This window comes from Girardinichthys multiradiatus, chromosome 9, assembly GCF_021462225.1.
Source record: "Girardinichthys multiradiatus isolate DD_20200921_A chromosome 9, DD_fGirMul_XY1, whole genome shotgun sequence".
Taxonomy (NCBI): domain Eukaryota; kingdom Metazoa; phylum Chordata; class Actinopteri; order Cyprinodontiformes; family Goodeidae; genus Girardinichthys; species Girardinichthys multiradiatus.
The window spans coordinates 3,249,563-3,275,326 of NC_061802.1; the positions used below are offsets into that span (position 1 = coordinate 3,249,563).

Here is a 25,764-nt window from a genome sequence, read left to right on the forward strand (position 1 = left end):
ACAAGGTCACAACAACAGCTCTTTGTTGAAGGAAAGCAAAGTCAGTCATTTTCTATAAAGGTTTTATTGCATATTTAGGACAAGAAAAACAAAATGTTAAAGAACGTTGATAGAAGCAAACTTTGATAAAACCAGGGACGTCACAGAGTCTCCCACAACACATCTAAAACAAAGAAACCAGATTCTGTATTAAAGTTCTCAGTCAGTGAAACAAGCCTCCTCCTCATAAGGCAGCCTTCAGGGCGAAGAGCATGTCGTCCTGACTCATGTTGAGCCGGACCCTCTGCAGGACTCCCAGGCGGCTGGGCTCCAGCAGCAGCAGCCTGCATGCCCCCAGACGATGACACACGGCCAGGCCCTCCGACACGCTGACCGGCTGCAGACCCTCCACCCGACACAGAGCCTGGTGCTGCACAAACACCTGACAGACCAGACGCAGGGCAAAGTCAAAAAAACACCTGATCAGGTAGGACTGACCCATACAGCTGCATTCGTGTGTGATCAGATGAAACTCCATGTTTAGTTAAAATACAGACCAGTAAACCCAAACAATGGGTGTTCTGAGCTGCATCGACCCACTGAGGATAGAATAAGCTGCGGTTCTTAGAATCACGAGTTTAGTTCTGTGCAAAAAGTCCAGATTTATCCCTCATTTCTTTCTGCAGCTGGATTTTCCTGTGTTCTTTAAAGAGGTCTTGATCAGGAGTTCTCTGGGCTTTCTAAAGAACTGCTGGACTTTGGCTGCTTTGCTCCACATAATGTGTAACGGGTGCAGCTGGAAAACACGGTGGAGGCTGTGTTATGGTGTGGGCCTGCCTTGGAGATCATGAATGGGAAAAGGAACATAAAGGATAACTCCATCAGCATCTGATCCAACATTTAAACCCATCTAGAAAGGTTCTGATAGAAAGGCAGCATTTTTATTTTGCAGAGTTAAGACGTCCTTCAAACTTAGTAAAAAAAATACCTCCTGGTAAAAATCTGTGGCTTCAGTTAGGCCTAAAATTATTCATAGCCTTGGCACATTTAGATATTTATTTTTTCTACCAGTCATGGTTTCTGCAGCAAGAAGATCTCAGTTTAAATCCCAGCTTTTCTGCATGGACTTTGTTCCCATGTTTGTGGGTTCTCTCAGCTATTCAGGACCTTCACTGCAGATGCAGCTTCCAGGAGGGCCTGAGGGTCACTGCTGCCCTTCAGGGAGGAAACCACTGATGGACACCAGCAGTGATGGAATATAACGAAGGTGGGCTTTGTTGGACTTCTGAAACAGCTGGTGAGGCTGTTTGGAGAGGCTATGGAGAAGGACCTTCGGCTGGACTTAAGGAAGTTACAGCAAACCGTTCAACAACTAAAAAGGTAAAACAGGCAGGAGGCAGAACCTGAGGACTCATTAGGTGAATTATTACAATGACAGGTTGTTAAAAAGCATGGCTACCCTTCGTACCACACGTGGACGAGAGTTGACCCAAGATTCTGAAGGCTGTCGTGACTGACCCGCCTCTTCAGCGGAGGGGAAACCAGGGTGAAGATCCAAATACTAAAGACAAGGACCAGAGAGGGTGTTCCATCTTTTAAAGGGATCACTTACTTCTCAGCCTCCCTAAGAAATTATTCTTGAGTGCAGGAAAGAAGGCTCAGACTGGTCGGAGAACCTTGGATTCAAGAGGAGCAGTTCTTTTGTTCTGGTCATACAACAGTGGACCAGATCTTTACTCTCACAGAACTGCTGAGAGGGGTCCAAAGAGTGTGGTCCAGTACACGTTTTTTGGATCGAGAGAAAGTTTTCTGCCGCGTCGCCCGACGCATCTTGTGGGGCTGCTGCTGAACAATCAAAGCAAGAACTCAATCTTCCTGGTGTGTGTTGGACTCCACCCGGACCGCTTCACCTGGCATTCCCACCCGGGAAGACCTAGAAATATTTTCCGTCTTGTCTGGGAACCCAAAGTTCCTCCAGAATGACCTGGAGAACGAAGGAGGTCTGAATTTCTCCCTGCGACCCGATCTTGGAGATGGACGGATGGAGGTTTTTGATTTCAGTTGGTCTATCATAAACATCCCATTAAAATACATAAAACTTTGTGTTTGGGTAGGAATACATTTACTTTTTTGCCTCACCTTTGTTCAATAAGTAATGAGCTTGTAAACACGCTCAGAACCTGGTTGACTTAAATTTCTGGATTCTAGTTTAAGACATTTTCAGGAAGCAAAGCAAGTTCTGGTTGTTAAGAGATAAGAAGTTTAAATTTTTCCTTTAAAAGGGGACATATCATGCAAAATCCACTTTTTTTAGCTCTTAAACACATTTTTGTGTATCGGGATTCTCTGAAAGTCTAGAAAATTTGAATTTAGTCACTCCAGATCCCATCATGATATATTTAGATGCTTTTTGGGTCATATTTGGTCAGTCTGGTGAGATTTTTCCATTTTCTATTACATTTCGTTCTCTATAACGTCAGAGTATTTCTTGTGGAACCTGTAAAGATGGCCATGGACTTCCGGCTAACCACTCAGTTCAAGTTGAAGGACGCCGAAGCAGCAAGCAGAAACATCTAAATGTTCTATTGTCGGGTTTATTAACCCACACCAGTCCCAACACCGTCCCCCAGGAACAGAACCTCTTCGGAGTGCCTGGTTAAATAAAATCTTTCCTGGAAACGCGCTGACATCAGTGGGGAAAGTCCTCTTCGTTTGCGCGAAGAACTTCAGGGAAGAGTGTTTCAGCAACCTCGGCCAGTATGAAGCGATGGAACAAAGAGGTAAGCTGCAGATAACGGTAAAATGACAGCGAGGTTGATTGTTGAGGTGTTGATAGAACTTACTGGCTGTTGTTTTGATAGCACAGCTTTGTGCCTCCTGCTAATGTTAACGCTGTCATCAATGGAAATCAAATTTATTAACCAATGGAGGCCTGGATTTGGAGTCAGACACAAAATTAAAGTAGAAAAACACCCTACAGGCTGATCCAACTTTGATGTAATGTCCTTAAAACAAGTCAAAATGAGGCTCAGTATTGTGTGTGACCTCCACGTGTCTGTATGACCTCCCTACAACACCTGGGCATGCTCCTGATGAGACGGTGGATGGTCTCCTGAGGGATCTCCTCCCAGACCTGAACTAAAGCATCCACCAACTCCTGGACAGTCTGTGGTGCAACGTGACGTTGGTGGATGGAGCGAGACATGATGTCCCAGATGTGCTCAATCTGATTCAGGTCTGGGGAACGGGCGGGCCAGTCCATAGCTTCAATGTCTTCATCTTGCAGGAACTGCTGACACACTCCAGCCACATGAGGTCTAGCATTGTCCTGTATTAGGAGGAACCCAGGACCAACCGGACCAGCATATGGTCTCACAAGGGGTCTGAGGATCGCCTCCAGGTTCTGGACACTACGCTGACAGACACAGCAAACCTTCTTGCCACAGCTGGCATTGATGTGCCATCCTGGATGAGCTGCACTACCTGAGCCACCTGTGTAGGTTGTAGAGTCCGTCTCATGCTACCACGAGTGTGAAAGCACCACCAACATTCAAAAGTGACCAAAACATCAGCCAGAAAGCATCGGTACTGAGAAGTGGTCTGTGGTCCACACCTGCAGAACCACTCCTTTATTGAGTGTCTTGATAATCACCAAAGATTTCCCCCTGTTGTCTTTTCCATTTGAACAACATCATGAGAAATTGATTGTTAATCAGTGTTGCTTCCTAAGTGGACAGTTTGATTTCACAGAAGTTTGATTTACTTGGAGTTATATTGTGTTGTTTAAGGGTTCCCTTTATTTTTTTGAGCAGCGTATGTTGGGGTCTTTGTTTAAAAGTTGTGTTCATTCGATTTGTGGTAGCATTAAAATTTTAAAAAGGTATTTTACATGTAGTTTGTGTAAAAATAGTGTCAGTAACATTAGTAATGGCATAACAGATTACAAGGTGGAGTAGCAGGCTCCAGCCTGGAAGGGGAACGGGCGTGAAGAGCCTCATCTGCATTTAAAGAGACTGCAGCAAAACGAGGTCAAATAGGAAGCTTAAAAAATGGGTAAAATAAACACCTGAGGAGCTAAAATAACCACTTTATACAGACCACATCTGATTGATTTAAATAGGAAAAGGAAGGATTTAAAAGCATGATATGTCCCCTTTAAATGCATGAAGCTTAACTGGTTTAAGACTTCTGCACGGATTCCTCCCCACCGGTTTCCCACCTCACCTGTTGGAAGCTGGCCTCCTCCAATCCCAGCCTCCGGAACTCCGCGATGACGGCTCGCAGGAAGAGCTGCTCCTGCGTCGAGGCGCACCTGAAAACACACGTCGGTCCGTGATCTGCTCCCACAAACTCCTCCAACCAATCAGGACGGTGAGAAGCTCACTTGATGCCGGTGATGTACGGCGAGGAGAACATCTCGTTCAGCGCCTCCATCACGTGGCTCGTCTCCACCAATCCCGCGTTGGACGGGTCGGTGGCCGAGTGCTCGCAGATCTCCGTCGCTCTCCGACAGATGTCCAAACACCGGCGAGCGTCGCCCGACAGAGCTGCCACCTACCGGAGGAGAGCAGAGGAACGCTGGGTGATCCGGTTCTGACAGCAGGAGGGGAACAGAAACAGGTGTGGAGGGGGTGGAGCTCTTACCTTCCTGGAAACCAGCTGCAGAGCGTCCACCTCGAAGGCCTTCACCTTGTTCAGGCGAGACGTGATGATCTGCTGCAGCTGATTGAAGGTGTACGGCTGGAAGGACATCCGGGTCAGACCCTGGGACAATCCGGACCAGTCAGACGGTAAACGCTTTGCTTTTATACAAAAACCCAGTGAAAAAACGGCTCATATTTTAGTTTTTAGAGTTGATCAAAAAGTTAATTTAAAGAAAACATTTTAAACATAAATCCAAAGATGACAAAATAATTCAGTAACAAAAGGTTTGAGTTTAAAGTTTAAGCTGAACTGAAAACAAAAAAAAAATGTCACAACCAGATCTGACGTCCTAGTCCAAACAAACCTCTTGTACTTCCTCATACCAGGGTTTGCTGATTGAAAGCTTAGTCGAGTGGTGAACGGGATTTTATTCGTCACTTCCTAAACCAGGACCTTCTTGCTGCAAGGCAACAGTGCTACCAACTGCACCACCGTGCCGGGGGTCTTTCTGCATGGAGTTTGCATGTTCTCCCCGTGCATGCGTGGGTTCTCACCGGGTACTCCGGCTTCCTCCCACAGTCCAAAGACATGCCTGTTAGGTTAATTGGTCTCTCTACATTGACCTTAGGTGTATGAATGAGTGTGTGTTTGGTTGTTTGTGTGTTGCCCTGTGATGGACTGATGACCTGTTCAGGGTGTACGCCGCCTCTCGCCCATAGACTGCTGGAGATACGCACCAGCTCCCCCGCGACCCACTATGGAATAAGCGGTAGAAAATGACTGACTGACTTCCTAAACCAGTTCAAGATTTTTAAAGCTAAGAACATGAAGACATGCATGAGTCCACCATCAGATGAAAGGACTTCTGTGCAGCTTTCCAGAGAGAAACACCAAACTAAAATAGTTTAGGAAAAACATTAGAAATGAACACAAACTTCTGGTACAAAGCAGTTCCTGCAAGGCACCCAGGTCCTGGGCTGCACAGCAAGCCCACATCATCACCCTGCCACCACTGTGCCTAACGAGTTAGTATGAAGTGCTGATCTGCTGTGTTTGGCTGCATTAAAGCCAAACATCTCTACTTTGGTCTCATTTGCTCCAGACGTCCTGGACTTCGTTCAGAATTTACTTTGCAAACCTAAGTCGATCCTGCCTAATTCTGTAGCATTGAATAATACAACCTACACTCTCCCAGAAACCAGGCTACCGTCGCCTGGAACCAACCTGGAAGTTTCAGGAAACATTCCAGGTAGTAACATTTAAGTTCTGGGATCTCACAGGTTTTCATACATTCCTACTCCATACAGTAGAGTGTTTCTCCTGAAGGTCCCGTCATGAACTTTAACATTTAACCTGCTAACTGAAGCCGGCAGAGCCTGAGATGGAGCTCCTGGGTTTTTTCCCCTCATTTGTCTGTGCACTTCACGCTCTGACGTTGGGGTGAATTTTCTGGGACGTCCATTCCTGGGAAGATTAGCAGCCAACTTCTATTTGTGAATAATGTTCCTCTCTGTGAAACGATGGATAGTTTAGGAATGGTCTGACGGCGGTTCTCAGATCGACGGCCAGCAAGACTTACCTTTCTAAGCTGATTGCAGATGTCTTTCCGTCTTGGCATCGCATTAACTGCCTAAACTCGTTTATCAGCAGCAACTTGCAGCTACTTTCCTTCATAAATCCTATTAGATGCAGTTTTTTTCCACACAAGGTTTCTGATGTTTGGTTTTCTTTACGTTGATTTAACCCTTCAGGTTTTTTAAAGTCCTGATGCCTCAAACATTTTGTACATAAATCAGTGCAGGTTTGATACATTTTTGGATTTTTGTTAACGGATCATAGTAAAAGCGGGTCTGAGACGGAGCACGGACGGCTGCCTGTGGAGGAACATTCATGCTAACAGTTCTGCCCACCCCCTGGTCTGGTATGGCCCTCAATAGAGACTCATATATCCTCACCAGCCTGCTGGTCACTCTGTTGATCATGATCCTCTCCGAAAGGTCCATGGTGTTGGCGACGGTCAGCACCACCAGGCGGGCGTGGCGGCGCGTCGGCCAGTCGAACAGGTGGTACATCACGTTCTGCTTCCTGGTCCACAGCAGGTCCAACTGCAGAGACAAACAATCTGAGGACGCTGTGCATGTTGTGGAAATGAACCAGCCAATCAGGCTGCAGATTGAGCCCACAGCTGATTTTAATAAGATGTCTGGAAAACGTTTTAATCCAACAAACATTTAGGAGCTTCCAGGTTAACATTCAGTGGCTTTAAAAAGTATTTTTATACAACTAAAAATCTGAAAAGTGTGGCATGCATTTGTATTCATCCAGAAGGTGGTGACTAGCTGTGAATCAAGTCTGCAGCAGGTGGTCCACTGAGCACCAGAGATGTTGGTCATGAACGGGTCGAATAGTTCTGGGACGGCCGTGTTCATTAAACGTGGCTTTTTTGTTGAATTATTTGGGTTATGTTTAAATAGTTTGATGCAATCGGCTGCCAGTTTGGACATGTGAAACTTGTAGCATCAGTGTAGGTGTCCAGAACTAGTTTCACCCAAAGAGATTCAGAGCCGAACAGAACCACAGAGGTCCAGAGGACAATCCAATTCAGATCAAACTACAGGGAAAGTCAATGAGTAAAATACCTGTTTAGAACTATAAAACTAACAAAACACACTCCACCATCTAGAGAGAAGAACCAAATTAATCATACCCCTGGAGTCTCTCAAAAGATAATAAAACAAAGTATAATTTATGGAAAAAGTTGTTACGTTTATTTATTTATACCATCCTCAATGATCGATGGAGAAGTTTTTATTGGAGTTACATCAATCAAACTCGTCTGCTAACAGCTGAGATGCTTTCTGCACGTTTCCGCTTTGAGGTTGGAAGTAGGGATGCACCACTGATCTGCATTACATCGGTATCGGCCGATTTTTAACAAATCTGTCCCATAAGTAAAACTGGGCCGATGTTTATTTTCATCTTGTTGCCGTTTATGTGTTACTGGAGGAGGAGGTGGTCATGTGGTATCTGTTTGGTCATCGTCAGTTATCGGCCATAACAGCAACATTAGTATCGGACATAAACATTGGCTCAAATTTTCATATCGGTCCATCTCAAGTTGGAAGACCTCCTTTCCATCACCCTAATTTTTAGCTCCATCCACAGGTTCTCTATCAGATTCAAGTCGGGACTCTGGCCGGGTCGCTCCAAAGCATTCCTATTACTTCCACTCAGAAGAAACAAGATGGTGAAGATTTATTCCAACCTAAATCTGTCAGGGGTGTGAATAGTTTTGGGTCAACTGACTCATAGAAACATACATTTTCTAAATTAGTTTGGTATTCAGAGGTCATGGTTGACCCACGGACAGCGAGGTGCTAGTGTGCTGTTGGCGGAGTCCAAATCATCAACCCTCCACCACCGTGCTTTACAGTCATGAGGAGGTTTTGCTGATGTTTTGTATTTGATCCGTTTTCTGGAACCTTTCTGCTCAGGCTGCCAGATTGAAACATCTACTCTGACCCAGGTACGGATCACAGGACCGGCTTTCTTTGTTTTACTGCTAAAACATCAGTTCTGACTCAACATGAATTAAATGCAGCCAACTTTGAAACTCCCGGAAACCACACTGCTCAGCCTCGGTGTTACTGGAACAGGAACCTCAAGCCAACAAATCTCAGGGGCTTTCTATTAACTCAAGATGGTAACAGGAAACGTGCTCAAGTTCTGGAAAATAAATCAGACGACCGAGGTTAGACTCAGAGCTGTGATGTTATTAAACTCTATCACGTTTTGTTTAAACCCGTTGTTGGACCATATTTGGAGGTTCCAGCTGCTGAGCTTCAACCCAGAACCTAAAGTTCAAGGTTAGTTTTAATCACAGAAATAAAACAGCTGCATTAGTCTCAGCATCAGGTCCATCATCACGTGTTCGGTAAACAGTGGTTCTTCTGAGTATTAAATGCCAACGGCGCCTTCTTACTTCGTCCACCAGCAGCACGGTCGTCTCCTTCCTCGGCGCCGGATTGCTGAACCTTTTCTCCAGCAGCGCCGCAGCGTGGTTGGCCGTGGCCTTCTGACCCGTCAGCTCCTGCAGACAGAACCACCAACAGGAGGCAGAACTTTACATCCAGCCATCATCAGCACATTTAAACAGTTTAAAGAAGAGATGTTATGTATTCAGAGAACTAATGACTAAAATGATGTTTTTGCAGAAAGATATTTTTTCCACAGTAAACAGTAACGTAGTCTGACAAATCAACTAAAACTGCTTTCTTTCCCCAAACAGAACCAGTGGTGGCGGTCTGACCCGATTTGTTGCAACAGTTTGGCACCCTTTGTTCCCACTGGCCAGGCTGCAGCTCCAGACTCTACCCAGGCCCGTATCACTCAACCCACTGGTACCAGATCGCCAGTTAATCAAAATCATCCTCACAAGTTTCAGGAAAATTACCTTCAGTTTTTGTTTTTTTGGCCGAATTCCATGTTTCAGATTATTAAACAAGTTTTAATACAGGATAAAAATAACATTATTAACAATGTTTCCATTCATTAAGCTACCCAAACCAACCTGATCCTTTCAATTAATTGTCAATAAACCATATTTTTTAGAAAGCCAAACTCATGCCTGGTTATTACCGGACCTGCAGATATAGTAAATTATTTAAACAGAACCTCTCTGATGGCTGAAAGATCTCCAAGAGCATCACACCATCTAAAAAATAAATTCAAAAACAGAAGAAAAATAAACTGACGTCTATCAGTCTGTAAGCAAAGATATTTCTATGAGTTTTGGTCGCCAGCGAACCACAGTAAGAGACGACTGGAGAAAACCTGCAGCAGTGGGGAACCTTCCCAGGTGAGACCGGTCAACCAGAACACTCCAACAGAACATCGACGTCTCATCCAGGAGGTCACAGAGGAACCCAAAACAACATCTAAAGCTCTGCAGGCCTCACTGCCTCAGTTAAGGTCAGAGGTCATGATTCAACAGTCAGAAAGCGACTGGGATAAGATGGCCTCCAAGGGAGAGTTCCAAGTCCAGAACCACTGCTGACCATAAGGACACAAAGGCCCATCTCACAGTTATCCCAAAAACATCTTGATGATCCTGAAGACCTCAAGGAGTGTGTCCCGTTACATCTGGTGTAAAACGATCAGCGTTTCAGAAACAGAACGTCCCACTAACAGTCAAACACAGTGGTGGCAGCATGATGGTTGGGGCTGTACCCGGGACAGTCGCATCGAGGGCCATAGCCTCTGCACATGGTCGCGCTTAACCCCTACACCACCAGCGCTGCACCACGAAGTTTGCTCTCTAGCAAAAAATCCTGCAGCAGTACGTCCAGCGACCAGAACAGAACCTAAAGCCCAATCCCACTTTGGTTCTGCAGCAGGACAATGATCCAAAACACAGTAGCAGGGCAACCTCTGAATGACTGCAAAAAAAAAAAAAACAATATTAAGTTTTGGAGTGGCCTAGCCAAAGTCTGGGTCTAAATCTAGATCACCTTAAACAATATAAATTAAGGGTGTTTTATTAAATCTGAAACATTCAACTCTGTAAGGGTGGAAATACTTTTCACAGCCCTGTAGACAACCAGCATGCTGAGTGTTAATGCATGTAAGAAATATGCTTCCTACCAAATAACCATCCTTAGTGACGGCAGTTTAGCGCACACTGATGTTGCCATGACGATATATTGCGCAGCTCAACCTTGTTACATAAAACACATCAGATCATTAAACCACATCAATAATAAAAGCTGTGGATCGATCTGGGAGCCCAAGACTGAACCCCGTCAGACGAAGTCGTTTCATTTGAATGAAGGGATCCTGCTGATGTTCCTCTGCAGGAACGTCTAGAGGCCAATAAGGCGGTGAAATGGCTCGTTGAACATCTGAATGAGGGTGCAGTTATTTCTGGTCAATGACGGAGCTGAAAATCTGATGCAGCAAATACATACAGAACAATGTAAACAACACTTTATTGTTCAGTGTTTATGTTTTCATCTTTTAGATTCTGGAAGTTTGGAAAAGAAAAAACGACTTAATTTTTTCTCCCCAAATTTTCAAAATTCGGAAAACAATCAAAGGTTGGAAGAGCCTGGGATTTAATCTAAGAAGCTGAAAGAGACGGGGCTTTTTACTGGGCCGAGCCTAAAGAACCTGAGATCCCATGAAGACAAAAAAAAATGAAACAAAACAAAGTTTCTGAAATTTGGATCCTTTGCTTCCCAAATAGTTGCAGGTAAAAACCACAGAAAACTAACATAAAAGCAGGTCTATTTTAAACCGGTAGTTAAACAGGTTAGTGAACTAGTTAGTTTATTAACCTGCTGCATCCACTCACCTGCAGGACCTGAACATACGCCTGATGAGGGTCCGTCATCTTCATCCCGTTGATCTCGATGAACCGGAACGCCGGGATCTCGTCCACATCGGCGGCGTGCTGCAGGCAGCGCATCACCTCATGGACCGTGGCCGTATTCCCCGTCCAGGCACGCCGGAGATGTACATGCACCTGAGACAGCAACAGGTAAAGGGTTACTCATCAGCTTGAAAGACACGGCTAGAGCTCCCCCTAGTGACAGTGGGCAACACTGCAGAGGAAAAGGCAGAACTTTGAAACTAGTCCAAAGTCCAAATAAAAACTTTTAGTTGCAACAGCAAACGGAGACAAACTGTCAAGGAAAACGAAGTTCAGCTGGTTCTGAACATCTAGAAGAAATCTAGAAACCGCTCTCCACCCTTCATTGGCAGTGAGGTGGTGGAGACAAGTGTCTACCTTTAAATACCTGGGAGGAACCGTATCAGAGGAGGACCAGTCTCAGAACATTAAACCTTCCTCAGCTGCGGGGAAAGCACAGCAACGCCTGTACTACCTGAGGAAGATGAGGTTCGCCCACATCCCAAAGCAGCTTATGGTCATCAGTTGTTTGAACTTCTGCTTCTCCAGCTGCACTAAGGCTGATCAGCAAGCACTCCAAACGGCACTCATCCAGAGATCAGGACCATCAACACCACCCACCATCTAAGGAGAATGCCCGCCTGACAGATGCCACCTGGCTCACCATACCTCACTACTACTAGCTGCAAACCAGACTGCATAAATCAAAACATCCCTCAAATAACTGCTGCAGTATCAGTTCATTTGTTCCTCCACCGAATGATTTATTGTATATTATTGTGTATATTGTGCTAATTTTACAGTCGGTGTTAATGGGACTTGGAGAAGGGTCCATTTTGGAACTCACTGGCTATGCAGTGCATGAATGCGCTGAAGAAAATGTAATTTATTATGACACTTAAGGATTGAACTGAACTTTTCAGGCTCTATCAGCTGCATGTCTGAGTCGGGATCATCCTCACCCTCCGGTGCCGTCCATGATCTTGCTCTCCACGAAGCTGTAGATGTCCTGAAACTCCTGCTCCCTGCAGGGCAGAGACTCCGGCACCGAGGACACGTGCAGCCTGATGAGGAACATGGAGATGTTACAGCGTGTAGGAGATGAGCTCAATAAATAAAGTTTGATGATTAGTCCCATCCAATGGATGCCTGGGTTAAATGATCTGTTGGAAAGAAGCTGGTGCCTTCATGGCGAAAGGCCATTTAGCGAAAACAATTAACCAAACAGGTGGAGTACCCAGAGAGAACCTGCACAGGAAGTGTTTTATTAAAACGTCATTTATCTGCAGGTTTCTAGACTCAAACCAGAGCAACCTGCTGGTTTTTAGACTCTTTTCTTGAATCTTGATCTTGTTTACAGAAATCTCAAACTTTCCATTGGACCTGAAGGCTAAAAGCCAAGCGTACCACAGAGATGTTTAGTTTAGGATCAGCTCGACGGGTTTCAGTTGTGGACGGAGCGGTTTGAACCTTCTCACCTGGACCCAGATGCAGAACTGTTGACTTACAGGATTTCTGCTGGAAACCGGTGCAGAAAATCGGCCCATGGAGCATCGGAGCGGTTTTACCTGAAGAACACGTGACTCCAGTTCCTCCAACACTTTCCTCCAGTTTCCAGATTTTGTTTGAAGGACTGGTTCTGATGGGAACCTAACATCACAGTATGAGCTCTGCAACCTGCGGTTCTGGTTCTCACCTGGTTCTGGCCTCTTCCAGAACGTTGGTGGGCCGTCGCGCTGGCTGTGACCGTCTGGGGATGCTGGGCGTGGCGTGGCGGGGGGTCCGCGGCGTGGTCTGCAGAGACAGAACGGAGGAGGTGAGAACGTTTCATTGAAACTTATTTCAGCCGTCGTCTCCATGGCGACTCTCACCTTCCTCGGAGTCTTCCTCGGCGTTCGGGCTGAGGAGCAGGTTTTCTGCTTCAAGCGAGGAGTACGAGACTCCGCTGAGGACGAAGAGCGGCGGCTCTTCTTCGCCACCACCTCATCATCACTATCTGGCCCATTCTCCTCCTCTTCCTCAGCATCTTCCTCCTCCTCCTCCTTGCTGCTGCTCTGCAGCTCCTTCTTGGATGGAATGAACTCATCATCGTCATCAGAGTTCAGGTCCTCCTGAACATCTAGAAGAATCCTGGATGGAAAAACATCAGAAACAAAAACGCTAACATGAAGCTTCATGTGTTGAAAGGTCCAATCAGGTTCTTCATTCCTGTGTTGGTGGAGTAAAGATTAACCAGCAGAAACTCCATCTCTGAGGATGGAAAAACCAGCAGAACAAAACTGGACAAACCAAACATCTGGTTTCATTTCATTCAAATGGTGGAAAAGGGTTTGGTCTGGTTCATCTAAGAAAATAATCTGTAATCAGCAGAATTGTGGTTCTGCTGATTACAGACAGACTAATGAAGGACCGAGGTGGAAGGTTCAAGTTCTGGACGGTGTCTGCACTCACAGTTGCTTCTTGATTCGAGACGACACCATCAGAGCCGACTTCCTCTTGGAGCTCCTGGGAGTGCCGGTGGCCGGCAGCGAGTTTTTGTTCTCCTCCTCGGCTCTGAAGGAGGAACAGATACACCCGATGAGTCGCAACTTTTATAAAGCAACCAGAACCAGGGGGAAATCTATCACTGATGCATCTCAATAGATTAACAGAACCAGAAATGGATTTATTCCACTTATTCCAATAGAAATGGCTTAATTCTAAGCATTTATTTCTATTAATTTTGAAGATTCTGGTCTACAGAATCTTAAATACAGTTTCTTAGAATATTGCATCAGACCCAAAGTATTTTCATTACAGAAATGTGTGTGTGTGTGTGTTGGGGGGGGAACGTTGACTCTGAAAATGAAATGTAATTCTGAGTTAACAGAAAATACACCTGAAGTCATCGCTCCATTTAGCAAATACTGCCATTACTGAGCCTGGTTCTGATTCTGCTGCAGGTTTATTCCTGCAAAAATAGAGATGTTGCTCTACACTGTTAGCCACTGAACCAAAGTGAAGACCTGATGCAATCTGCAGGACAACACTTTAAAGATCAGCATCTTATCCTATTAAAAGCAGAGCAGAACAAAACTGGATCATCATTGGATTAAATTGAGACTTTTACCGTTTCCATTTATTTCTTTGAAAATGTTATTTGTTAAATTAATCCTATAAAGACAAATTAAACTAAAACCTGAACCTTAATGTAGGGATTGGAGTTTCAGTGTGAAATTATGCTGCTGCAATAAAACACGAGTTTATTTTTAGATTCGATTTTCTCATTTTATACAAAACAAAATTACATCTAAAAACATCCAGAAGCAGAAAAATGAACTTTTAGAGCTGCAAAGAGGGACATTTTAGAGTCACCAGGTCTCCATAGCAACCATTGGAGACCATCTACATGCTAACCTGGAGCTCAGGACGCATGCAATTCCTACCATCACAAACAAACACACCATCCAGGTGGGTCTGATGAGGAACAACGGCTAAATCTGTGGTACAGTGGAGGATGTGTGATGCTGTGGGCCCGTTTCTCTTCCAAATGTCCCGTGAACCTTGTTAGAGTACATGGCATCATGAAAACTTTGAAATATCTGGACTTACTAAATAAAAATGTGGTGGGCTCCACCAGACAACTAAAAATGGGTCGTCACTGTCTGTGAACAGGATGACGGTCCAAAAACAGGACCGTGTTCAGCATCAGGTTCATTTAAGAGAAAACTGTTGCTGTGCTTCTAAATAGTTTGAGATCTCTTTGGATTATGGAAGAGCCGATGGTCTGTTCCTGGATAACTTCGTTACCTCTGACACGAGGACAGTCTACGGCCATAAAACACAGACGCTTTTAAGTTGAGATAACACCGTCATGTTTGGTATAAATACTGTGTGTAAATGTTGATTGGGGCTCTGCTTCACTGATTTGCTCAGTGACAGTCGTTCAAAAGCTGAATGCCTTTGAATAAAACTTATAAAGACAAAGCCCGGTTTTGCTCTTTATATGAGTACATTTCTCTCCCACTTTGATAATAAAATTCCACTACAACCAAATCAGAATAAAAATGGTTCATCAAGAGTCTCCTGTGGCCATCTCAGTCCCCAGACCTAAATCCTGCTGAGTGGAAGATAAGAGAGCAGCGGACCACTGACTCTGGAGGGTCTGAAGGTTTCACAAAGACGAATATTCATTTTCTTCCCATAGATTGGCTGTTTGCAGAGTGAAATAAAAGCCACTAATGTTTGTACTCACAGAACAGCCAGAGCTGGTTCCTTCACAAGCTCTGCTTTCTTTCTTCTGGAAGGAGTGGTGGTTCTGGTGGAAAACAGGATTAAACATCAGATCATTTATGTTAAAAACTCAGAACAGCTTCAGATTATAAGGATGATTCAGTCTCCTGTCCAGAACCACAAACACAGACAGAAAACCCACATCAGCGTGACTCAGGACTCAAACTCCCAGCAGCCTCAGCATGAACATCCCAACCACAACAAACTGAAGTCCTCTACTCCAGTGCTGAAGTTTCCCACCATCACCAGGTGAAATAAACACAACCCAGCGAGGCGTTCAGTGTCCGACTCACATCTCCCTCCTGGTGGCGTAGTTTCCCCCCGGAGTGGCTCTTCTTCTCCTGAGAGTTTCAGCTGCTCCGTTCAGCAGAGGCGCCTCCAGCTCCTCACTGGGCTGAGGACTGGAGAGGCACCAGTTTGTCTCGTGATTCCATGCTGGTTTTACACCAGTTTGCTTTAAACTAGAACATCTTTAAAACACCCCAAACCCAGAATAAAACCAAATCTAAACTGAGCTTCTATGTTACTATGGCGACCGTTTCTTCTCATTTGACCTTGATGACATCACCACAGGTTTGGCTGCTTCTTCTAGATCTTTACTGGATTATTAAGCTGCATAACTGCTGTTTTTAAATCACCCGTCCGTCCCAACAGAAGCTTAAACCAGCATTTAACTGGAGGTCACTTCAAATGAAAAAAGATTTGGCTTTAAAAGGTCTGATTTGTGTTAAATGTGGTTCTGCAGGTCCACAACGTGCTCTCTGACCTGCTGGAGTCGTCCCCGGCCGAGGATGGAGGACTGTCCGCCTCGCTCACGGACTGGTTGCGGCGGCTGATGGTGGATGGTTTCAGGTGGATGCTTTGCTCAGAGCTGAGGTTCCTGTTGGTCCTCTTTAGAGGGGTGATGCTCTGTGTGAGAATTGGGGACCGAGGGGGGGAGGAGGCCAGTCTCTGAGACTGCATCCCGGCTGACTCCAGCTCCTCCTCCAGCAGCCGGTTCAGGACATCCTCTCTGAACACCTCTGACTCGTCCGGACCTGAGGGGACAAAGTTCGGGTGATTGTCTGTTTTTACTTCCTGTTTGATGAAAACAAATGAAGAGGACTCACTGCAGAGCTGCAGCTTCTTGCGAAGACCCGGCGTCCTCTCAGTGGCGTTCCTCCTCTTGTCGCTGAGGCATTTTGAAGCCGACAGTTTGGTCACAGAATGAAGCGACTCCGCCTCAGCGGTGGCCTTACTGGCGCTCGCCGAGGCTCTGCTGTATCGGACGTCGCCCAACGCCGCCCTGTGCAAGATGGCGGGGTCCGGGGCCGGCAGGGCACGCCGCCCCAGACCCCTGGAGGCAGGGGTGGCTGCAGGGGGGGGAGCGTGGGGGAGACGGAGGGAGGGAGGGGTTAGGAGGACGATGGAGGCACGGACTCCACCAGAGATGAATCCACATCCCTGAAGGTCCTCGTGTCCCAGGAGAGCTTCACGTAGAGAGTTTCCTTGTCTTCAGAGTCGGGGAACGGAGCAGCGGTGTCCAGGTGTTTCACCTGCAGAGAAAGGGGAGGGGCTTCAAGGGTCAATAGGTCAATGCAACACCCTCACCGAGGAGGAACTGAGCAACGTCCACGTAGCTCCTTCGCAAAGACTGAATCATTGCTGAAGAGATGTAACGAAAATCTGAGGTAATAAAAATTATTTCAGCAAATGTTGAATATGATCAGCAGAATTAAAATAAATAGCAACGCTTCCCACGTAAAAATCACACAATATTACAAAAACGGCATAATAATAATAATGAGAATTTAAAATAGAAATAGATCAAATAAAGACAAATCATTTTGTGACTTTTTTACGTCTATAAACATTTTTAAACGCGTATTTCTTCAGTCTTTAAAAACAACAACAATGCAAACAATGTATTTGGTAAATATCCTATTTACAGAAGAATAATTAGAAAAACTATTCTCAAGCTTCGTGTTTTCATGTGAGCTTCCTTTTTTAACATTTTTTTTATTTCCAGAGGCAAAACTGTTAGAAATATTTGAGCAAAACAAAGAAACTCTTGAAGAAAGTTTGTTTTTAGTGGAAAAGATGAATTTCCTCAAAGCAAACTTTATCTTTGTAAAACCGTCTTCCACCTTTATTTTCTTTTTTAAATGTTTCTGTCCTTTCTTTGCTCCTCTCATTTCTCATATTAACCGCCCATGTTTAGTTGAGTTTTGCTAATTCAGAATAAAAGACTAAAAAACTGCAAAGTTTGGGGACTTTAAGTGATTTGGGAGAAACGGAACATTTAAATGGAGGAAAAACATAAATCTTGGAGGAGACCTCACCTGCACGGGTCTCAGGATGGACTTGGCGTCCACCTCGTCATCACAGTTGCGTCCCTCGTAGAAGAAGATCTCCTGCGGGTGAGGATCTCTGCCCAGCAGCTTCAGTTTGCTCGGAGGCACTTCAGAAACCCGAACGAACCACTGAACCACGGCCTTCTTCTGCTTCCCGCTCTCTGGAACAGCAGCAGGTCTCGGGTCACTTTGTTCTGATAGAACTCATCATCAACGAGCTTTTAATCATTTCAGCCTTTAATCTTGTGTAAAAACGGGATGTTTTTAGTCTTCCTAACAAACCCAAAACTGACCCAGAATCAGCTGTTTTCATATACCCGAAACACTTCAATGTATTGATAGTTCCATTATCTACAAATATGTCCCCAGTAAGCCACCGTAATCATTCCTGTAACAGGAAACATTTGTCCATCTCTGACACTGACCGTCTGCAGACAGCCGGACCACTCTGGCAACGTACGGGTTGTCGTTGTCGTCTCCCTCGATCAGGATGTGCTGACCCGTTTTGATGATGGTGGTCTGAGGAAGACCCTCCACCCTGATGGCCAATGAGCTGAAACAACAGACACAAACAATAATATGAAAAGATAGTTTTTTATAGATAAGAAAGATTTTTAATACACAAATATTAGGCTATGTCCACATTATGGTCAAATGTAAAATGGGGAAAACGGCTGACCTGACAGTCACTGACACTCTCTACAAGCAGGGTAAGCCACAAAAGGCCATTGCTAAAGAAGCTGCTGTTGACACAGGGCTGTATCCAGACATATTATATGGAAAGTTGAGTGGAAGGAAAAATGTGGTAGAAAAAGATGCACAAGCTGCAGAAATAACTGCAGCCTTAAGAGGAATGCAAAACAAAACCCATTTAAGGGTTTGGGGGAGCTTCACAAACTGTGATCAGCAGCTAGAGTCAGAACATTAAGACCCACCACATGGATGTATCCAGGACATGGGCAACAACTGTCACATTCCTTCTGTTTAGGCCAGTTTGAATGAAGACATTGTCCAATGTGACGTTTCCACAGTCAGTGAAGATTTGGGGTGCCATGTCCTCTGCTGGCTCTGGTCCACTGGGTTTTATCATGTCCAAAGTTAGGGCAGTTGTCTACCAGATTTTACTGAACATTTTGCTTCCCTATGCCAACCAGCTTTGTGGAGATGCAGATTTCATTTTCCACCAGGATTTGCCTTCATAATCCTCGAAAGGCAGCAGTTATCCTTCCACAGAACTTTCCATTATTATATTAGGATACTCCATGCTGAACATTCTGCTTCTGGAACAATGACCTTTAGAGGCTCACCCTCCCTGTGAAGGAAGTCAGTGACTGTCTAAAAATCATGATTTACTGGTCTCAGTTAATATGAACGTTTAACAAGAAACAGAATTTGGGGTGTTTATCTGCTGGGCGCCATAATCATTGAAATTGGCAGAATGTGTGTCATTAATCTACATAAATTACTTTTTGAATTTAATAACGGAAATAAATCAATGTTTGATCGTGCTCTGATCTACTGGTGATTAAAAAGTGACCTGATCAGTTCTCACCCATATTCCAGAGTTTTGAGCTGTATAAACACCTGCCCCACCCCCATCTGTTGCTGCACATTGCTGGTCAGACACAATACAAATTAATCAATTCTTGTAATGAAAAACAGTCATTGTGCAGAAATGAGTGGGACTTTATCGATCATCTTAAGATCAGGCTGTTTATAAACAGCTCACTATAGGCTGGCTACCTGAGCAGATAGCCTGACTAATTAACCAAACAAACATGTCAATTTTAAAAGGAGTTTGTAACTGTGTTACCAAATAAAGAGCAGAATGGCAAAAAAGAGACAATATTCTGATCAAATCACTTAACAGCTACTGAATTTAGATTTTATTTTGTGTTTCTGCTTAAAACTTTGTGTCAAAAATAAAACTCAAAGTGTTGGTAGAACCGTAATTAATTATAATTATTAATGTGCAGCAGTAGAATTAGTTGTTGATTTTCTGTTTTAAATAAAAGCTATTAACAAATTTTATTTAAGATTATTGAAGATTTTGAATAGATATATTTAGACAATATCATTGTTCTGAAAATATAAGAACAGGGAGTGAATTAGGGAGCAGTGGGCTGCCATTGTGCAGCGCCGGAGGAGCATTCAGAGACTAGTCAGGGACTAGAGCAGGGTTTCCTCTAGGATTTTTTTAAATTGTGGCGGTGGGCTGACTTGCATTTACAACGCAAATCCCCTGCTCTAACCACTAGGCCACCACTCCCCATTTCACAATGTTCAAAGTCAGTGCAGCTGTCTACCCAGAGATCTTACTGAATGTCCTGCATCCCTCTGCTGACCAGCTTTAGGGAGATGCAGATTTTATTTTTCAGCTGGACTTAGCTCATGAACTTTCCCTTTATAATCCTCACAAGTTATCCTTCCACATAACTTTCCATTATTCTACTTGGATACAGCACACTGAACAATTTGCTTCTGGACCAATGACCTTTAGAGGGGGTCAGGGACTGTTTCAAATTATTATTAAAATTTAAAATACGAAACTTTTATTAAGAAACAGATTTTGGGTGTATATCTGCTGTGCACCATAATCATTGAAATTAGAATGTAATTAATCTACATAAATTTTACTTTTAGAATTTAATAACTGAAATAAATGATGGTATTCTCATCTACTGGTGACAATATCAACCAGGAAACATCGAACAGAAGGCAGATAAGATGGCATAAAGTGACCTGATCAGTTCTCACCCATATTCCAGAGTTTTGAGTTTCCTGTTGAAGCCCAGAGGGTCTCCACGCCATTCATAGATCCGTTTAACTCTCAGTCTGGTGAAATACTTCATCCTGTTTATCCTGCTGGAGACCCGGAACTCAGAGCTGGACGAGAAACACGGTCCTTCTGCTCGATGCTGGAGCTGATCAGGATGGTTCTCTACTTTTATTTAAAACCAAACATCTGTGAGAGAGTTGCGGGAAGTGAGTTGAAGTCATACACAGCAGTTTGCGGGAAAATACCTCAGCTCCTCAGTTAAACAGCGCCCCCTCTGGATGGAGGCCGAAATGCACCTTCAACCTTTTTTTAACAGCAGCACGAAGGTTCCGCCCAGTGCCTGTGAACAACTCTGGTTCCGCCTGACACCGAAACCAAATCCTTCCGCCAGAGTGACAGAGTCCGTGAATCACACTGAAATGAGATTCGGACAAACAGACAGAAATGTATTTGTTTTTTAATTTTTATTCTGTGAACATAGGCTTATACTTAACATCGATGAGTAATGTTTGCCAATATTATAAAAGTAAAATGAGTGGATCAGTTTCATTCTCTCTATTTCACACACACTACAATTTATAAAAAAACATTAGGCAGAACTTGTAGTTTCACACACCTGTTATACTATGGAGTATTATATTAATGTAATCTTATTCGATATAAATGAATGATTTTACACAGCTGTTGGTTTTCTTTTGTCCTTATTCTGTTGATGCACATTTATGTTACAGAAATCAAGGAATCTGTACAATGTAGGTGGGATATGATGTAAAAAGCATAACATATAATTTGCAACAGATACATTTGTTTTACTCCAGGTGACAAGAACAAGTCATTTCGGCCCAACACACTTTATACTGCGCAGGAACTGGAGAGCAAGAACTCCTGGGAGGTTCTCATATGTCCCATGCTGTAGCATTTGGATACAGTCATGTTCAATAAATTAAAATATGCGTTCCAATGAGGCTTGTTCATCAGATTAAAATTACCTTTCTAAACTAACAATCTTTAAGCAGGTATTAAACATACTTTTCTTTAAGCTCACATTTCTGCATTAAAAATGTATTTTTCATAGGTCTGATGTAATATTTCCATCTTAAATGTCTTGATTTCATTTGTTCTAAGCAAGAAATCATCATAATTAACAGAAATGCAAGATTTAAAACACCAGTCTTTGTCTAAATAGTGTATATAATGTGTCTTACTTAGTAAATAGAGTTAGTGAAATAAATGAACTTTTCAGTAATATTCTAATTTATTGAACATGATATGACTGTATATTAGTTTTTGGACACCTCATAAAACAGACGATGTGTGAAGAACAAGCTGCAGGAACTGAGATGCAGGAAAATAGTAAGGTTTTGTTGTTCTGGAAGCCCTAGTGGATGTGTTGTTGTGGCCTTTATGAATCATACATTAAATTGCTGATTGAATGAGAGAAGAAAGGTATGTACAGTTTTAAAGGAAGTGGGGGGGGGAGTCAAACGCCGACCTAAACTAGTTCGTGCGCTGACGCAACAGCCTGCTTCCTCAGTGCGGATCTGTAGAGGCGCAGTGTGCTGCAGCCTCTTTGCTCGGTAGTCGTCCGCCTGCCATTTTTACAAGGAAACATCGAGGCCTGATCCTTGGTGGGATTTCTGAAGGTCTAGAGGAGCGCACTTAATGCTAGCAATAACCAAGATGTATTTTTCTCTGAAGATGTTGGCGACATGGGCTCGAAATTTGCGCCTCTTTTTGGGGTTTTTCGAGCTGAAGATCCGGTTTTTTCGAGGACAGAAGATGGCGGAGCCGACAGTTTATTACGTGAAACCCTTAAATCTCCACCTCGGTCGGTGTGTTAAATGTTGGACGTTTTCTGACTAAAGAGGCGTGGATGCGGTCCGTCGTAAAACGCCCAGTAGAAAAAGCACCAGGACGGATCGTCATTTTGGACTCCTGGAACTGCAGCCTGGGTTCGGTGCTGGGTGGACGGACGACCAAGTCCTGTAATAAACCTGATCGACACAGAAGTTCTTTCCTCTGTTTTATTCTACTGGATGTCTGAGAGAAGAGTCATTTCTCTTCATGTTGGAGCTTCTATATATAGATATGAGAAGGACTGAACGACCTCGTCTACTCCCAGTTAGAGGCCAACAACATGGCGAAGCGACAATGGTGAGTTGTTGTTTTAGAGAAGTATTGCCAGATTTAGTCCTGAAAACGACCGGGTTGAATGTGACTCGGTATTTAGTGTAGGTCGCTGATAAAACAGAAGTCTAATATTTATTATCAGAAATCTTTTCTGAAAAATACAACCGTGACAGATCCTAACTTTAGATGTTTTTTGCTTTCAGAGGCTTCATTGGTGATAAATTGAGTCAAATCGTTTATTTATTAGAATCCACCGCCATCTTCTCTGTCTCGATTTGATTAAGCTCCAAGTGGTTCAGACCCAACCAGAGAACCGGCCAGTCCAGCTCCAGTCTGTATATTATCCTGGATCAGTGTATTTTATACCACGCCAGTTCAAAACAGCTTCAAACCCACTTTATTAGACAAACGGGGACATTTCATATAGAGAAATATATATTCAACGCTCACCAATCATGTGGACAGGATTAAAAAATAATTATACAAATTCATTTCCATCCAGTTTACAAATTAGGGGACCAGTTACATCAGTCAACTAACATTTATGCTCATAACCTTAAAAGGAAGAGCATTTACTAAGATATTTTATTGGACATTTCACAGGAGTATCGAGAATGTTTAAAAATGTTTGTAATATTTTGTTCCAACTATTTACGGGTTTCAACGTAAATTGAGGAACATCAAGCTTTGAAAACGCTGCAACTGTTTCAGTTGGCGGTACTGAGGTATTTCCTGCTAGTAAACGTAACCATCTCAGCGAGACTTCTTTTGACCCGAAAGAGAGGAAGTGCTGGTCCAAAAGGTTGTTCTTGTTCAGCGCTCGTAACCAGCAGGAGAAACAGTGAGAGGAGGAGATATTTCTCCCTCTCTCCTGCGACGGTGCGCTGGTTATAAGCTGAACCAGAGGGCGGGGAAACTAAATGACGTAAAAACGCGAATTGACGGCAGATAGTTCATAAAAACAAGCTGAAGTTATAAAGAGAACCAAACCTGTCTTCGGTGCGACACCAATCAACTTCCAAAGCCTCTCCTCTGACCGCTATAAGGTTGGTTAAAATAATTGTTTGCAATCGAACAAATTAAGTTAACATTAAGCTGGTTTTTTTTTCACCTGTTTATTTGATTCTGAGCTATTTTAGACTTTTAAGCTCTATACGTATATTATGCATGTTCGCCGGTTAATGCTTTATTTATTTGGCTTCAAAGTCATGAAAACACAATTCGTTATGCTGACCGCCGGTATTTGCTTATAGCAGAAAAAAAAAAAAGCGTATAAAACTTTCCATTCTGCTGGGTCGGGGACGCGGCTTGTCCAGCTATGGCTATGCTAACATGTAGCCTAGCCTTTAGCAAATGTTAGCTGCAGGTTGCGGGATTTCATTGAGGGTACTTATAGTATGTAACATATCTGTAGGCCTTTACAGTCGGTTTAGTGACGGCGATTAAAACAACTCGATAATCTGTATCTGGTGTACCGACAACAAGCGTTGTCGTGTGTTTGCAAGCAATTAAATGTGTATAAAAAGGTCCGGCGGCTATACTCTGTTGACGTGCTAGCCTAGCGTTTAGCTTGTTCAGCTAACGTTTGTTGTTGCTGGTTATACAGTATTTAACATGTGTTGACATTCGGTGTAGTGACAGTGGTTAAAAACACGACACCCGCCTCTGGTGAACCGAGTCTCTTGTACCAGCAACCAAAACGTCGAAGTAGTGAAATTAAACCGAGTGTAGCCTTCTTTACCCAGCTGTAAAGCTAAGCTAACGGCCCTCTGCTTGATAGTGTTTCAGATTTTAGGACGAGGTTAAAACGAGCTGCATGCAGCATTGTTCGATGAATGAACCCAAGGAGGGACTTTCTTCAACCATCGGAGCAAAAACTAGGGTTTATTTTCAATCGCTTTCTTCTGTGGTGAAAAGCTTACAGGATGTATGACTGAGTCGTGAGCAACATGAACATCTCTGTATTTACATCAAGAAATATAGAAAATGAAATCATTTTAAACAAACACTCGTAAAAACTGGATTCTTCTGTCGAGAACTAAATAACTGACACGTTTTTACTTTTCTAGCTACATAAAAAATGCAGATTACAGCTCTGGCAACTACGGTCCTCCTGATACTGATTACGATGTTCAACACAGGGAAGGTAAGTTACTAATATGTGGAAAAATCAAAAGACCACTGCAGCTAAGCCCAGTTGTCTTTTTATTCATTGGCTGTTTTTTTTTTAATTTCTTGTCGTTTTAAATTGGTTTCACGTGCATCTGCATCTACAGGTCCTTCTCAAAAAATTAGCATATTGTGATAAAGTTCATTATTTTCCATAATGTCATGATGAAAATTTAACATTCATATATTTTAGATTCATTGCACACTAACTGAAATATTTCAGGTCTTTTATTGTCTTAATACGGATGATTTTGGCATACAGCTCATGAAAACCCAAAATTCCTATCTCACAAAATTAGCATATCATTAAAAGGGTCTCTAAACGAGCTATGAACCTAATCATCTGAATCAACGAGTTAACTCTAAACACCTGCAAAAGATTCCTGAGGCCTTTAAAACTCCCAGCCTGGTTCATCACTCAAAACCCCAATCATGGGTAAGACTGCCGACCCGACTGCTGTCCAGAAGGCCACTATTGACACCCTCAAGCAAGAGGGTAAGACACAGAAAGACATTTCTGAACGAATAGGCTGTTCCCAGAGTGCTGTATCAAGGCACCTCAGTGGGAAGTCTGTGGGAAGGAAAAAGTGTGGCAGAAAACGCTGCACAATGAGAAGAGGTGACCGGACCCTGAGGAAGATTGTGGAGAAGGGCCGATTCCAGACCTTGGGTGACCTGCGGAAGCAGTGGACTGAGTCTGGAGTAGAAATATCCAGAGCCACCGTGCACAGGCGTGTGCAGGAAATGGGCTACAGGTGCCGCATTCCCCAGACCTGGGCTACAGAGAAGCAGCACTGGACTGTTGCTCAGTGGTCCAAAGTACTTTTTTTGGATGAAAGCAAATTCTGCATATCATTCGGAAATCAAGGTGCCAGAGTCTGGAGGAAGACTGGGGAGAAGGAAATGCCAAAATGCCAGAAGTCCAGTGTCAAGTACCCACAGTCAGTGATGGTCTGGGGTGCCGTGTCAGCTGCTGGTGTTGGTCCACTGTGTTTTATCAAGGGCAGGGTCAATGCAGCTAGCTATCAGGAGATTTTGGAGCACTTCAT

General features: G+C 43.7%; 1 protein-coding gene across 1 annotated transcript in view; it reads right to left on the bottom strand.

The window, feature by feature from the left end:
• Nucleotides 1-86: 86 nt before the first annotated feature.
• Nucleotides 87-25,764, bottom strand: part of orc1 (origin recognition complex, subunit 1) — a 33,662-nt gene continuing 7,984 nt past the window's right edge. The window contains 21 exon segments of the mRNA XM_047374889.1: nt 87-421; nt 4,204-4,291; nt 4,364-4,533; nt 4,624-4,743; nt 6,579-6,728; nt 8,606-8,713; nt 10,976-11,118; nt 11,121-11,146; nt 11,995-12,096; nt 12,729-12,826; nt 12,904-13,162; nt 13,484-13,585; nt 15,267-15,329; nt 15,598-15,705; nt 16,071-16,341; nt 16,414-16,653; nt 16,695-16,839; nt 17,626-17,798; nt 18,063-18,190; nt 20,395-20,581; nt 20,662-20,830. Of these exon segments, the coding sequence (XP_047230845.1) occupies nt 224-421; nt 4,204-4,291; nt 4,364-4,533; nt 4,624-4,743; nt 6,579-6,728; nt 8,606-8,713; nt 10,976-11,118; nt 11,121-11,146; nt 11,995-12,096; nt 12,729-12,826; nt 12,904-13,162; nt 13,484-13,585; nt 15,267-15,329; nt 15,598-15,705; nt 16,071-16,341; nt 16,414-16,653; nt 16,695-16,839; nt 17,626-17,798; nt 18,063-18,190; nt 20,395-20,489 (2,787 nt within the window). The 5' untranslated portion in view covers nt 20,490-20,581; nt 20,662-20,830 and the 3' untranslated portion in view covers nt 87-223.